The sequence below is a fragment of the Neltuma alba genome, unplaced genomic scaffold, assembly GCF_004799145.2.
Source record: "Neltuma alba isolate B1F8T4 unplaced genomic scaffold, ASM479914v2 tig00012684_pilon, whole genome shotgun sequence".
Classification (NCBI taxonomy): domain Eukaryota; kingdom Viridiplantae; phylum Streptophyta; class Magnoliopsida; order Fabales; family Fabaceae; genus Neltuma; species Neltuma alba.
In genome coordinates, this window is record NW_021637113.1 from 71132 (window position 1) to 85557 (window position 14426).

A 14426-nucleotide genomic window follows, 5' to 3' on the forward strand; every position below is an offset into this window, starting at 1 on the left:
TACTAATTTTTATTAACTAATAACTTCGATTTTTAATATAAAATCTAATTTATAATTTAAAATAAATTACAAACTAAGTCTTATGTTAAAGAATTAAATAAGCATTCATGCACTTTTTACTCTGTTCGCTTGGTGTGGCTGCGCATCCCAAATTTCGCATTGAAAAATCAATTCTTAAAAGTTAAAGCTTTGTCGCCCTCGGACCCTCCAATACAAATCTTCCGAATTCTAAATTTGCCTCTGCCCTTTGTCTCTGTGTATATTTCGTTCTTCATTCTCGAGACCTCTCCTTCAGAACCAACTTTGCGATGTCAAGCTCCAAAGTTGTCTCTGTTTTCTTCTTCGGATTTTTGCTTCTCTGTTTCTTCACAGACTCTCCTGCCAACGCTCAACTTATACCCCAAGATGAAGGTACTTTCTCCATTGCTGCTCTCTGCTTTTCATTCGACTATTGTCTTCATCTTTTTTTCCTTTAGTCTTCTGCTTGAAAATGTTTCTTTCTCGTTTCTCAAACGTTTTCAATCATTCGGAACCGCAGAAACTCTGCAATCTTGTTCTTGTCTTCTTATTCAAAGCCCTGCGGAAAGAAACTACTTTTAAACTGATAAACTCTTGTGTTCTTCATCACTTTAAAGATTGACATAGAAGGCATAAAAAACGGCGAATATTTGTAACGATTTACTAGCAATTGTTTAATAGTGCAAGTGGGTTTGAAAAAGATTAGAACTTTTGCATCAGATTCCTCTGTTTTTAAACTTTCATCACTTGTTCTGTGTCTGGGATCCTGATGGGTGTTTCTTGATGCACGAGGATTCACAGGTTCATAAATCTTACCGGAATCATCTTATTTTCCAGTCGTTTACTCAAGCCGTTAACACTTAGTTTCATCACAGTTTAACGTTCAGATTGTAACTTGTGGTATATTTTCATGTTGTTTCTTCATTCTTCTGCTTCTAATGGCGAATTCTTAATAATTATATGAGTCTGACTCGTCTTTGTTTTAAGTTTCAGTCCTAAATATATACCCACTTTTTATTGTAATTTATATTAAAAAATGAGTCTTATATTTATTTAAAACCGGAGGAGTATTTTATTTGCGAGGTTCATTACTCTTTTTTTTTTTCTGGGGTCATAATTGACGTACTTTAATGGAGGCATGGTGAATTGGCAATGCAATGTGAAACCGCTACCCTCTTTGCCCAACTGGGGATCACAGTACTATAGGCGTCACTGTCGTTTTTGGTTTTTTCCAAAAACATCATCTGCATCTCCAGCAATCAAAATTTAATGCATTAATTGATAATATATTTATATATATAATTGGTCTAATTCAAATAATTGAGAAAGCATCAAACTGATGATATTCTGAAAACCTAACAGATAAAGTATGCTATTTATAGTGATTGAAAGTGAAATATTTCACAAATACGTGTGGACCCCAATGCCCAAACATGTATTATCAGCTCTGAAACTATGACAATTATTTATCTTTGAAGACCACTTGTCCTTTTAAGGATTTACAACGCTGGATTTCTTTTGTTTTTGTTTTGGGTTTTACATGAAAGACTTTTGTTTCCCTTTGAAACTAGCGTGCGTCTGATTATACCAAGTGTGAGAAACCAGCATATTTTTTAGATGAGCTGAGTTACTGAAACTCATTAAAGTTAGGGGTGTTACTTATCAACAAAATTTTCATATCAGTAGTGAAATTTAAACTTATAATTTTATGATTTATAAACTTATTCTTTACTAATTAGACTGAATATTGTTCACAAACCATATTTTTTATAGGTTATGAGTGTGAATTTTGTCAGATACATAAATGATTCATTTCAAGTTGAATCTGTGGATGGTAGCCTGTAGGATAGGTCCTGGTGAAAAAAAAAAAAGAGCCTGTAGGATGGGTAAACAGACAAATTCAACATGCTGAAAATGACCCTGCCACCAGCTACCTTCTGCCACTACCATAACCCTATTCAATGTTTTTTGTTTGCAATAAGGAGGAAAAAAAATCCTATCAAATTATCTGAACCTTAATTTGCATTACATGTTTTGTGGTTCAGTATATATATCTGAGAAATGTAATTCTCACTATTAAATTATTATTTTTTAAAATTAAGAGTGTCATTCATGATATTTAAAATAAAAATGGAATGAAATTACTATTAGGAACACAACAATATAATTTAACCCTATAAATTTCTTATTCATAGCTGGCCTATCCAAGTATATAAATAGAATCTAAACTCCGCGTATTGCTACCACTAGATGTGAACTTCATTTATCACATCAAATGTGTTTAAATGAGCTGCGATTTGGTCAATCCATTAGTTGACAGCAAAGATGTTCCTGTTTTTTTTTTTTTTTTCCCAAATGCATCTGATGGCCATTTTTTACTATAATATTTTAGATGAAAAAAATGTGAGTATAATCTTTATATTTTTATTATTAGAATTTTATAACAATGTAATAAGTGTATACTCCTTCTAATTTTAAATATAAGACTATTTTTATAGTGTAAATATTACACTATAAAAAGATATTATATTTATGACCGGACGAGTATATTCGTATTATATATGAGTGTATACATATGACGTGACGCATGTTTTATAAGATAAGCCTTGACACGAGAACGAAAGCGATTTGATTGTTTCTGTCTCCTTCAGTTCTTTGTTGTCGGGGGCAATCAATTTGAATATGCAAACTAGTTTGAATGATTTGATTTTTAATTTTTTTTTTCCATCTTTATCTTTTGCAAGAAAATAGGAGATATACGAAAATATACAATAATTAAATAATAATATTTAATGCTTTTGATTATATAGGATTTATTTATATACACAACTAATTAAATAATAAAAAGTTCGGCTTTTTTAATAGTGCCACGGTGTAATATCGCCAGCAATGTTTGACTTGGTCAGATTATATTGAAAAGGAGGGGGAAAAAAAGGATAGAAACAAAGGCATGGGTAAGCTCGTATTGACTTGTGATAGCAACCCAAATCTCTTAAAGCCTCCATTTTTGCGTATAATTTGTTTCCTGTTTTGCGGGATCCAAAGAAACTGAGATGATTAATGTGTGTTTCTGATAATTGCTTCCATTTTCTGTGGGGAAAGGGAAAAAAAAAAACAAATTAAGATGAAATGAAGACAATATCAGAGAGCTAATTCGCGCGCGCGCGCATGTTTGTGATACAGTGAAGGCTCTACAGGCAATATCTGATAAACTCACAAATGTGAATTGGAAGGTTAAAGAGACATCTTGCAACAATGGAGACTCGGGATTTAATAAACTCGTTTCTTCATCCTCTGGACCAACCAGGAATGTCACTTGCGATTGCAGATTCCAAAACGGCAGCGTTTGCCATGTCACCCATATGTATGCCTTTTCTTTTTCATAATCATATCCCGGTGAAATAAACTAACTTCTGTAAATTCTATACCTTTTTGTTTTTGGACTTTGGAGTGATGAGTGTTCAGTGATGCGAAAATTTGCCATTGGCAGCCTGTTGAAAAGACTGAATATAGCAGGAGAAATACCCAGTGAATTTGGAAATCTTACACAACTGATTGAACTGTAAGTGATTATACCTCTTTTTCCTTTGTTCATTTGCTTTCATATAATCACTGTGAGAATGAATCAGAATCGGCAAGCACTGAGAGAGGTTTATTGTATTGAGCAGTGATCTCACTCGCAACTATCTCAATGGCACAATCCCAACAGTTTTTACGCGCATCCCTCTTGTCAATCTGTAAGTTATCATACACTGTGGTATTTTCAGACTCTGCACGAACTAGGCATGGAAATAATAATATAATGAAATATATTACATGCCATGTATGTGTATTTGAAAATTGAAATCATTCACATCCACATTTGCCTCAGGTCCCTTTTGGGGAATCGCATTAGTGGTTTGATTCCCGCAGAATTGGGTAAAATTGCTACTCTGCAGGAGCTGTAAGTTTTGGAGTCAAAGCCAATCTCATTTTGAAATTGGGGGGGGGGGGGGGAGAAGGAAGTTGATACTGGGGCTAAATAAGTTTTGTATTCATGTTTATAGGGTCTTGGAAGATAATCAGCTTGGAGGACCTCTTCCTCAGAGTCTTGGAAATTTGCGCAACCTACGGAGATTGTAATTCGTTCTCTATTCTTTTAGCAGTTTTCATTTGTGGCTTTTCTTACCGAATAAAGCAACCTGTTAAAAATTTCAATTTGTAGCTTTTCCGTTAACTATTTCCTTCATTTCCTTTTGGTGCTGCGTAATAGATATGCCATTTCATGATGCTTAACTTTGTTTTGTGTGAATCTGCGCAATAGATATGCCATTTCATGATGCTTAACTTTGTTTTGTGTGAATCTGCGCAATAGATATGCCATTTCATGATGCTTAACTTTGTTTTGTGTGAATCTGCGTAATAGATATGCCATTTCATGATGCTTAACTTTGTTTTGCGTGAATCTGCAGACTTCTTTCTGCAAATTATTTTACTGGGATAATACCAGAAACGTTTGGAAATCTGAAGAACCTTACTGAATTGTGAGTGATATCATGTGACTGTGTTGCTTAGTTTATTGTTGTTGTTAGGCCTTTGTTAAATACTGAAATCACTGCTAACTTTTCTGCAGTAGGATAGATGGGAGCAGTTTATCAGGGAAGATACCTAGTTTTATTGGTAACTGGACCAAAGTTACTATTCTGTAAGTATACTTTCGTTTAAACATTTGTTCATATTTATGATGAAACTAAATTTGGGGTATGTTCAATTTCTTTTCATCTTTTAAGGGAATTTTACGTTTTTGTTAGGAATATGCAGGGCACAGGCATGGAAGGTCCAATTCCTTCCACCATATCCTTGCTGACTAACTTGAGAGAATTGTGAGTGCTTATTTTTCCTTTTACACATACATGTGGTTTTCGAATTTAATCTTCAATAAACGATTTTTTATCATTGAGGAGACATTTTGATTTCAGGAGAATATCGGACTTGAATGGAACAACTATGAGATTTCCTAATCTAAGGGATTTGAAGATTTTGGAACGACTGTGAGTTGAAAAATTTCCTACCATTATGCCAAGTGCCATGCATTTATTTGGATTTTGTATTAAGTGCTTCACATCTTCCTATCCTATGATTTTAGAATATTGAGAAATTGCCTAATTGTTGGTCCCATTCCAAACGACTTCAGCGAGATGACAAAATTAAAGACTCTGTAAGTGTGCATCATATGAGTACTTAATAATTAGTTAAAGGTTTTTGAAGTTTTATTTCTCTAGTTATTTGCTGATGTGGCTAATTGATTGTTGGTTAACTATTTTATTTTCATGCAGAGACCTGAGCTTTAACAGGTTGACTGGTCCAATCCCTGCTTCATTTCAGGACTTGGAATTTAATCACATGTAAGCAAACATTTCCATTTATTGGCACGAAGTGTAACAAAAAAGAATGCGGACATCATGTCAAAAAAATTTCACGCAAGTTGATTGCTTTGTCGTCATTGGTTTTAACATTTTAAAATCATTAATCGGATCGATATTAACTATGGATACAGGCTTCTGATGAACAATTTTTTGAGTGGAGCAATTCCTGGGTGGATGCTTAAGAACACACATAATACGTTAGTTTTATATCCTTCCCATTTCTCTATTCTAGATTTACCTCTTACAAAACTACAACATACCACATTGGAGTCTCATGGTGTTTTTCAGTGATTTATCTTACAACAATTTTACTGAGGCTTCTGCATCTCGTTGCCAGCTTTTGGATGTGTAAGCTTCTTTTTGTTTAATCAATCACATAGAGACTTTTGTGTCTATATCCTTAATGCTTAATATTGACTACTAATTATTATTGATGGGCAGGAATTTGGCTTCTAGTCTCTCATCTTCAGTAAGCAATCCGTGAGTTCTTGCTTATGGTGTACCTGTTTCAGATTTTTTGTTTCAATTATCTATCTCTTTAAATAATCTGTTGAAACAAAATATTCGTTTTGTAGACTCTTGTGTTTGAAGAAGGGCCTACCTTGTGAGGGGAAGTCAGATTGTGAGTTGAGACATAGTACATCAATCATGTTTTTGTGCAACACAAAAGACTTTGTTAAGTGAATCTATGATAATTTCTCCTACTTAACGTGCGTGCGTGTGTGTGTGTGTTTTTTTTTCTTTTAATTTAGATCATTCGTTATTCATAAACTGTGGAGGACCCAAGATGAAGTTCAATGGTCACGAATACGAAGACGATTTAAATCCAGATGGCATTTCATTCTTTAATTTTCAAAACAACTGGGCTTATAGCAGTACAGGAGTCTTCATGAATAATGATAGTGCTGCTTTTGTAGCAACAAATTCATCTTCCTTGAATGGGAGTAGCCCAGAATACTACCAAACAGCCCGTCTTAGCCCTCTATCCCTTAAGTACTATGGCTTATGTATGATGAAGGGCAAGTATAAAGTAAAGCTCCATTTTGCTGAGATAATGTTTTCTGATGACCAAACATATAGCAGCCTTGGTGTGCGCATATTTGATGTTTCAATTCAGGTGAGTGATGAAGGGATATACTTTGTTAGATTGTTTCTACTGCTTCTTACATTTTTATAATATGTTGGATTTCGTTTTGCTACAAAACTGAAGTTTTGAAGCTAGATTCTTTCTTGCATTCTCATAGGGCGTTAAATACTTGAAAGATTTTAACATTGCGAAGGCAGCAGGTGGAGTTGGTAAGGGCATCACAAGGGAATTTGATGTTTATGTGAATGATAGCACCTTGGAGATCCATTTATACTGGGCAGGGAAAGGAACTACTGCTATTCCCGATAGAGGTGTATATGGACCCCTAATATCTGCCATTACTGTGACGCCAAGTAAATATTTCTCACATCATTGACTTGCTATTTTCTTATAAATTTTCTTGATGTCATGTAATATGAGCATTTATTCTTTGTTGTAGACTTCAAAGTTCCTTCAAAAGGGTTGTCCACTGGAGCTATTGTTGGAATTGTAGTTGGATCATGTGTTTTCCTCGTATTGGTACTCTTTGTCCTCCAAAAGAAAGGTTTCCTTGGTGGGAAAGATCCAAAAGATAAAGGTAATATTGAAACCCAAAATAGATTGCAACTCTTGTACTTTAGGTCTTGCTAATCAAAGAGTCAAATTTGCTTATGGTCAAGCATCCGATGAATACACATTAATGAATTACAAATCTTCCAAGATGTGAGGTGGTGATAATTTGTTAAAAAAATGAAGTTTTGGTTGCTTCATCCTATCTAAAAGACTATTTATTTCTATTTCTTGTGCTCTGTTAGCATTTTTCTTTTTTGTTTTTCATTTGCTTGTACTTATCCCCTTTGTGTCTTGCAGAACTTTTAGATCTTAAGACAGGCTATTTTTCTCTTAGACAAATTAAAACAGCCACCAATAACTTTGACCCAGCAAATAAGATAGGAGAAGGAGGATTTGGGCCAGTGTATAAGGTAACATCAGAATCTGAAATATCAGAGCAAACCAAACAGGGTGTTATGCTTATGACATTGATTGAGATAGCTTTATAACAGGGTGTGCTGTCAGATGGTGTAGTCATTGCTGTAAAGCAGCTCTCTTCCAAGTCAAAGCAAGGGAATCGTGAATTTGTTAATGAGATAGGAATGATCTCTGCATTGCAGCACCCGAATCTTGTGAAGCTTTATGGTTGTTGCATAGATGGAAATCAACTAATGCTTTTATACGAATACATGGAGAATAATTGTCTTGCTCGAGCACTTTTTGGTAAATGCTTCATTGACCCTTTGTACAATGTTGGTACCTACTTCTAATAACAGCATATCTTCAATGACATTTTCTCTTATCTTTGTTTCTTCTTATTGTTAGGCCGCGAAGAACAGAGAATATACTTGGGTTGGTCCACAAGATTGAAGATTTGTTTGGGGATAGCAAGGGGATTGGCTTATCTTCATGAGGAGTCTAGATTAAAAATAGTGCATAGGGACATTAAGGCAACAAACATCTTACTCGATAAGGACTTAAATGCCAAAATTTCTGATTTTGGCCTAGCGAAGCTCGATGAAGAGGAGAATACGCATATCAGCACCCGAATAGCTGGAACAATGTCCGTATTATGTCATTCTAGATTCTATTCATCATGCACTATTGGCTGGCTCCTATTTATTGCATAAAACCATGCTCATTTACATTAATATTTTCATAGTAAAATCACTAACTGAGAGATATTATATGCTCTTTTCACAGTGGTTACATGGCTCCTGAATATGCAATGAGAGGTTATTTGACGGACAAAGCAGATGTATATAGCTTTGGAGTTGTTGCTTTGGAAATTGTTAGTGGAAAGAACAACATGAATTACCGGCCAAAGGATGAGTTTGTTCATCTTCTTGATTGGGTAAATAAATTTTTTTTCATGGCTCTTTAGGCGTGCATATTTCATTTCTTCCCTTAGTCATCTTAAAAATTTGAGATTACCAAAAGCGTTTCCATATTCAAATAATTTGCCACAAAGGGATAAAGAAACTTTTGGTTCCTGAACCCATGCAATTTTACACACAAACGTGGTCTAACCAATTGATTCAAGGATAACAATCTTTTCATAAATTGCAAAAAAAATTGTTGATCCAATAAAATTAGCTAAGAATATAAAATTTTGCACGAAACTTTAGGGATTCAATTGATAGTAATAATTAAGCTTCAAGAACCAAATCGCCGAATCAAGTTGATGGGACTAAGTTCTTTTCTTCTTTTATGCATTCAGTTAAATCTTTGCACTTACTTCTTTGTATGCCATTAAAGGCCTATGTTCTCCAAGAGCAAGGAAACCTTCTGGAACTAGTGGATCCGCGTCTTGGTTCAAGCTACTCCCAAGATGAGGCCATGAGAATGCTCAACTTGGCTCTTTTGTGCACCAACCCATCTCCCACCCTCAGGCCAGCCATGTCATCCGTAGTGAGTATGCTTGAAGGAAATATTCCAGTTCAAGCTCCAATAATCAAGCTCAAGGATTCAAGCCAGGATCATCAGGATGCAAGATTCAAAGCCTTTGAGATGCTATCACACGACAGCCAGACCTCTATAGCTTCTCAAACAAGCAGGGAGCAAAGAGGCAAGTCAATGGATGGGCCATGGATTGATTCTTCAATATCTCTTCCGAGTACAGATGATTACTCTTCATCTAGCAAGCTTCTTTGAAATTAACATCACGAATATGACTAGCTCTATGAGGAAGAAAACTTGCAAGTATTTTCAAGTTCTTTTGTGAAGGAGTCACCTTGAATAGTAGGGTGATAAATGTACTTATAAAAATGTGCACACATTGTCAAAGAGATAAAGCTAGAAATGTTGTTTGCATATTTTATTCGCTGTAGTGTAATGATAATGACATTTCATGTGTTCATCTTATCAAAATGGCGGTTAATTGTGGTTCTAGTGCTTCAAATGGCTGATTAAGTTGGCATCTACTTAAATTGCTATTATCAAAGGCAAATAGGGATAAGCAAAATGGAACCAAAATGAAATATTGAACCGAACTGAACCCATTTTAGTTTTTTCAGTTCGGTTAATTTGGTCTTCAGTTTTCATTTTGATTTTGATTTTTTTCTCTTCTTTTCGGTGTTAGGATGGGTGTCTTCAAAAAAAATTTAGTTATAATAACCGAATTATATCTTAAATGATGTCATATCAAGAGAGTGGAGGGAGACTGCAAGTCTTTTCGATTTTATATTTTACTTGAGTCATTTTAGTGCTTCACTCTTCTGCCCACGGCCTCGCCCTCTTCTGCTCCACACATCGCGTCAGGCATCAGTCTCCAACTTCACCATTTACACCTTCAATTCAGTCTCCTCTTTCAATCGCCGTCGCCTCAGTTGCTTGCAACGCATTTCCATTGCTCCCATCACAGTCTTCTTCAGTCTCCGCCCCATCTGAATAAAGGTCTTCACCCCGCTGCAAACTCTTCTCTCGCATTCCATTTAAATCCTCGCATCGCAGGTCTTAAGATTGGTTTCTCCTTAAATTCAGCTAGACATTTCACTTCGTTAATATATTTGATTTTGTTTTCTGGGATTTAAATATTGAAGCCGCACATGTGGCCTTGGACTTTTGGATCTGAGAATATTTAAAGCTTGTGTTCTCCATTTCTTGAGTAATAAAGAAACCAATATTAGTTGAGCTGCTCTGGTATCTTTAATCCAACTCTATTCCAGTAACATTTATAATTTAAGCTCTTGGAATAAGAATGAGTGAAAAAAATTATTGCAACAAAACAGATCCAAAAATCAAGTAGACCGAATAACCAAACTGGATTATTTCAGTTAATCAGTTCAGTTATCAACTAATATTCCATTTTGATTCGGTGTCTTAAATATGCCTATTTTGGTTATTCAATTATTTCAGTTAGTTTTACTAACTGAACTGAAGAACCGATTGCTCAGTACTAAAAGCAAACATCATGTCGAAGAGTTTTGGGCTTAATTGTTACTTAAAGGTAGTAAAACCTATTTTGCTATCATCCGTTGCAGTGTACTTCAATGTTTCGACCAGGTCAATCGTTTCAAGAACTTTTTTATAACAAATCTGGCGATGGATGTTGCTGACCTAAAATGCGACCAATAGATCTTTCTATTCGCAAACCTTCGATTACAAGGCTAAGGAGGAGTAAGAAACAATTAACAACAATGTATGAAACTCAAGTTGCTGCTTGACAAGAGGGAACTTTATTAGTAAGTACACCACGCACCCAAGACACGATTTTCATAGTGATATCAATTTAAGGTCTCGATTTTCGGGTCAAGATTTTTCTATTCACATGAACACGGTATACTTGCTATTGGCAGCTCCCAACAAAAAAGACCTTGCAAGTAGCTGTTGACTAAACCTATATACACTTATCTAAGAAAATATGGAGGCCTTTAAAATTCAATGCCACTATTTATCTGAACAGAGAAAGAAGGTCGCCCGACATTGGAGAGAGGAGCATCGACTCTCAGAACCAGACCCGAGCTTCCTACATTTCCATTCCACTTCGATCTTCCAATCTGAACACACAAACACAGAGACATAACTGAGCCAAGAACCCAATCATAGTTTGGCAGATGCATGTCAGAATACAATCAAGGTAAAAGAACAGAGCACCAGGAAAGCATGTTTTAAAAACAGCAATTAACCACGTGATATGCTGCCCTACTTGCTAAATAAATGAATACATATTTTTTAAATCATTTTTATCTTTTTAGTAACTTAGGTGAAAGCTAAAACTGGTTTGACGCCTGAATCAGGTTGATCGCAGCTAGCATTACTCATGGACAATAATACAGAATATAAGAGCACAAGATAGTTGTTTTGTCAGAAACAAAATTATCACATTGCCAAACAACTCAAAGGAGCCTAGCTAAAGCTGAAAAACAAAACATGACAGCTTTAAAAACAACTTACGGATATTGACGCAAAGGCAGAAGGATATGTCATGAAGGCACATCCAAAGATTAAATTCAGTTTCTCCTTGATTGAATGAATGAGTTCAGCCCGCAGCCCAGGATTGCTTCCACCAAAGGTGGGACAGACACTGACAATAAAAAGAACATCAACAAAATGCAGAACACAAATTGACAGGAAAGATTAAAGATGCGTGATATGTATTGGACGTTAGGCTCTCACATTAGAAAATGGGAAATCGAAAACAAACTTCTTGACTAATTAACACTCATTATTCATTGACTGACAAATCATTACAAGTGATGGCAACACTTGCTTAATCTATGATGAGAATTCACCGAATAATGAGTTGCTGAGTCATCAGTGACATCAACATATATAGAAGAACTACTATATAGTCACACCAAAAAATCCTCAAGCAAAAGATTTATGATAGAAGTTATCCCTTGTCCTCTTCTATTCTTAAAAATTCTTCTCTTCTATTTATTGAATGAAAAACGAAGCTTTCTTTCTTGCATTGCATGTATTTTCCTGCTATGGGAAGTTCATTTATAAACACAGGCAGGCAGGCAGGCAGCAGTCCACTGATCACATACAAACAACATAAGCGGCAGATGCATCATGATGTGTGCTTCAGAATGTCATGAAAGCACCTCAACCCTAGACTTCACCATCAGGAAATAGCAAAATGAAGAATAGTAATTACCTGAATTGAATAGTTGGTCTCACCATGAGACCAGATCTCTGCCAGGCCAAGGCCTGAGCAACAGCAAAGGAAAATGACTTGTCAGGCCATTGTACCATTGGTGTGATTCTTGTTCCCCACTTGTTCTAACAAAAGCAAATCAGGAAAAATATTAGTGCCCATACATGAGAAAATGGGATTCAATTCCAGAAAATTCCGTCTATGAATATATTATATCATTCAAGAATTCAATAATTTGGATCTCACCTTGCATGAAAAGCTGAATCTCATTTCTCCTGGATATTGACCATGAGCTTGTAGAAGACCCCCACAAAAAGGAAGGAAAGCACTAGTATTTAGACCCTCTCCAGACACATAGGTCAACTGTCCATTAGGAAATTGAAGATCCACAAATGACTGTGCACAAAGAGTAGAAAGAAAAGGAGAGGCCAATGTCAGGGAATTCGTTTCTCAAAGATGAAACTAGCAGATATATTAAGAGCTATAGGGACATTGTAACAGCTGACATACTAGTGATGAGAAACAAAGCAAGAAAGAAGGAAGGGCGTGAAATATTGAGCAAAAAGCTGAATGTTTATAACCAATGGCTGAACTGAACTAACCACAGCTAGTATCGGCTTTATATAGAGCCCCTAGGTTATATTCAAATACAAGATAACAAGTTCAAATTCAAATCGCAAACATTGCACTTTGAAACTCGCCCTCCTCACAACCATTTGGATCGGGAACTTTGTTCTTGGACATATCCCAAATAGCACACTGTGAATATCTCCCTCCTCAAAAAGTCTCTCCAAACAACCAGCTCTGTTAGCACTTTGCAGAAAAGGGATTCAGTGCACTTTACAGTCCAATCCCTATGCAAGATTTCCCCAAACTCCTAATTAATATACCATCACAGCTCTCAAGCTTAGTCTCCTAAAGCAGTACACATCATTTTAGTGATAAACCTCTTTAACCTCTTCCTCTTCCCCAACAACCCAAGTAGGCTTCATATTTTCACCTTGCACGCCACCCCTTCCCTTCACCCCTACACAATTTATAGATAATGCAAGACTGTGTAATTCCTTTCGACCCACTTCTTCCTTCATGGATTACACCCAAAAACGAAATTAGAAGACTTTAATGCATAACTGAACTAGGATGATTAACTTCATTTTTAGAGTTCATATAGAATGGATGATATATATCACTGACCAAATTAAAGATAATAAAGCTCTACATATAACAATTTTGACATGCAACAAATGTATTATGTAACATCAGTTAATAACGAAACTCAAAGCTGGTCTTTTCAGAAGCATCATAAGCTATTAACTTACACAAGCTAAGGGATTGAGGCATAGCATGGACATCAACAGCCACCTTCTGTGTTTTGACCACACTGCTGGGCAAAGAGAATGCATTCCATTCTGACAATTAAAGGGCAAAGCATGTAAGGTCGTAATGAAAAGCACTCCCACTCTACACAGAGGGCTAGATGCATTGTTACACAAAAAACACTTTCAAAGACAGGAAAGAGCTATGTCACTTGACTATAAGTGATAGATGTCTGTACGTGGAGTGCGGACCATAGGTTTAGTTGGTTTGCTACTTAGGTCAGTGTAAGCCAGGAGAAGTTACAGCTAATATTATTCCAAAATTATGTTAAAGAGAATTTTGTACCAATAATTTAGGAATAAATCAAACTAATTGAACAGATATATAATTGCAAAATTGTTTCTAGAGGTCAAATGCCTATTATGCAGTATACAAGACTTATTTTATTAGGCTATATAGAACTTTCTTAACTAAACTTAAACACAAGTTATTAGCAATTTGATAACAAACTGCAACTTAGCCAGCTGTAGCTGATCTTTACCTTTCTGTCATAGCCATACCAAAGCAAGTGTTGCTTGGACAGGTGGACAGGCAAAAGGAGGGTTGAATCACGAACAAGGAGAAGAGGTCCAAGTTGAACAAGGAAAAGAGATGAATTTTCATTTCCTGATGTAGAACTGCCATGAGATGCCTCTACTCTCCATGATCTCCTTGCAGCTAAAGAACCTTCTACCTCTTGAGTTCTACTATCATAAGTGGATGAAACATTTATAACTCCCTGCACTTTCGATAAATAAAACTAGTAAAGGAAGTATACAATGGGAAGAAAGAAAGTGAAATATGTAACCATACAAATATGATGTTACATTATGGAATTTTACTCTCACTGGATGACAAAGAAAGCCATCTTTTCTTGAATAAAAATCACAAGTCAAGGGCTTTTAGAAAACACGATTTTACCATCCTG

General features: G+C 35.7%; 2 protein-coding genes across 3 annotated transcripts; one reads left to right on the top strand and one right to left on the bottom strand.

The window, feature by feature from the left end:
* Positions 1-269: 269 nt before the first annotated feature.
* Positions 270-9436, top strand: LOC114729839 (probable LRR receptor-like serine/threonine-protein kinase At1g53430). Of its 2 annotated transcripts, none has more exons than XM_028916879.1 (24): positions 270-411; positions 3202-3382; positions 3509-3580; positions 3687-3755; positions 3890-3961; positions 4065-4136; positions 4470-4541; positions 4631-4702; positions 4809-4880; positions 4977-5048; positions 5144-5215; positions 5334-5402; positions 5555-5620; positions 5712-5771; positions 5865-5903; positions 5999-6045; positions 6176-6540; positions 6668-6863; positions 6950-7087; positions 7360-7472; positions 7554-7764; positions 7867-8104; positions 8245-8395; positions 8800-9436. In XM_028916879.1, exons 1-24 carry the CDS (start codon positions 309-311, stop codon positions 9193-9195), a joined length of 3018 nt encoding a protein of 1005 aa, XP_028772712.1. In that variant the 5' UTR covers positions 270-308; the 3' UTR covers positions 9196-9436. The 2 variants fall into 2 exon arrangements, with proteins under 2 accessions (XP_028772712.1, XP_028772713.1); XM_028916880.1 differs by having other exon boundaries at positions 362-411; positions 3252-3382.
* Positions 9437-10595: 1159 nt separating this feature from the next.
* Positions 10596-14237, bottom strand: LOC114729843 (uncharacterized; the record flags this gene model as incomplete). Its single annotated transcript, XM_028916881.1, has 6 exons — positions 10596-11039; positions 11437-11566; positions 12143-12267; positions 12389-12538; positions 13462-13551; positions 14001-14237. Coding segments are annotated over 6 exons (858 nt in total), but the record flags the coding sequence as incomplete, so codon positions are not given.
* Between the last annotated feature and the right edge of the window lie 189 nt (positions 14238-14426).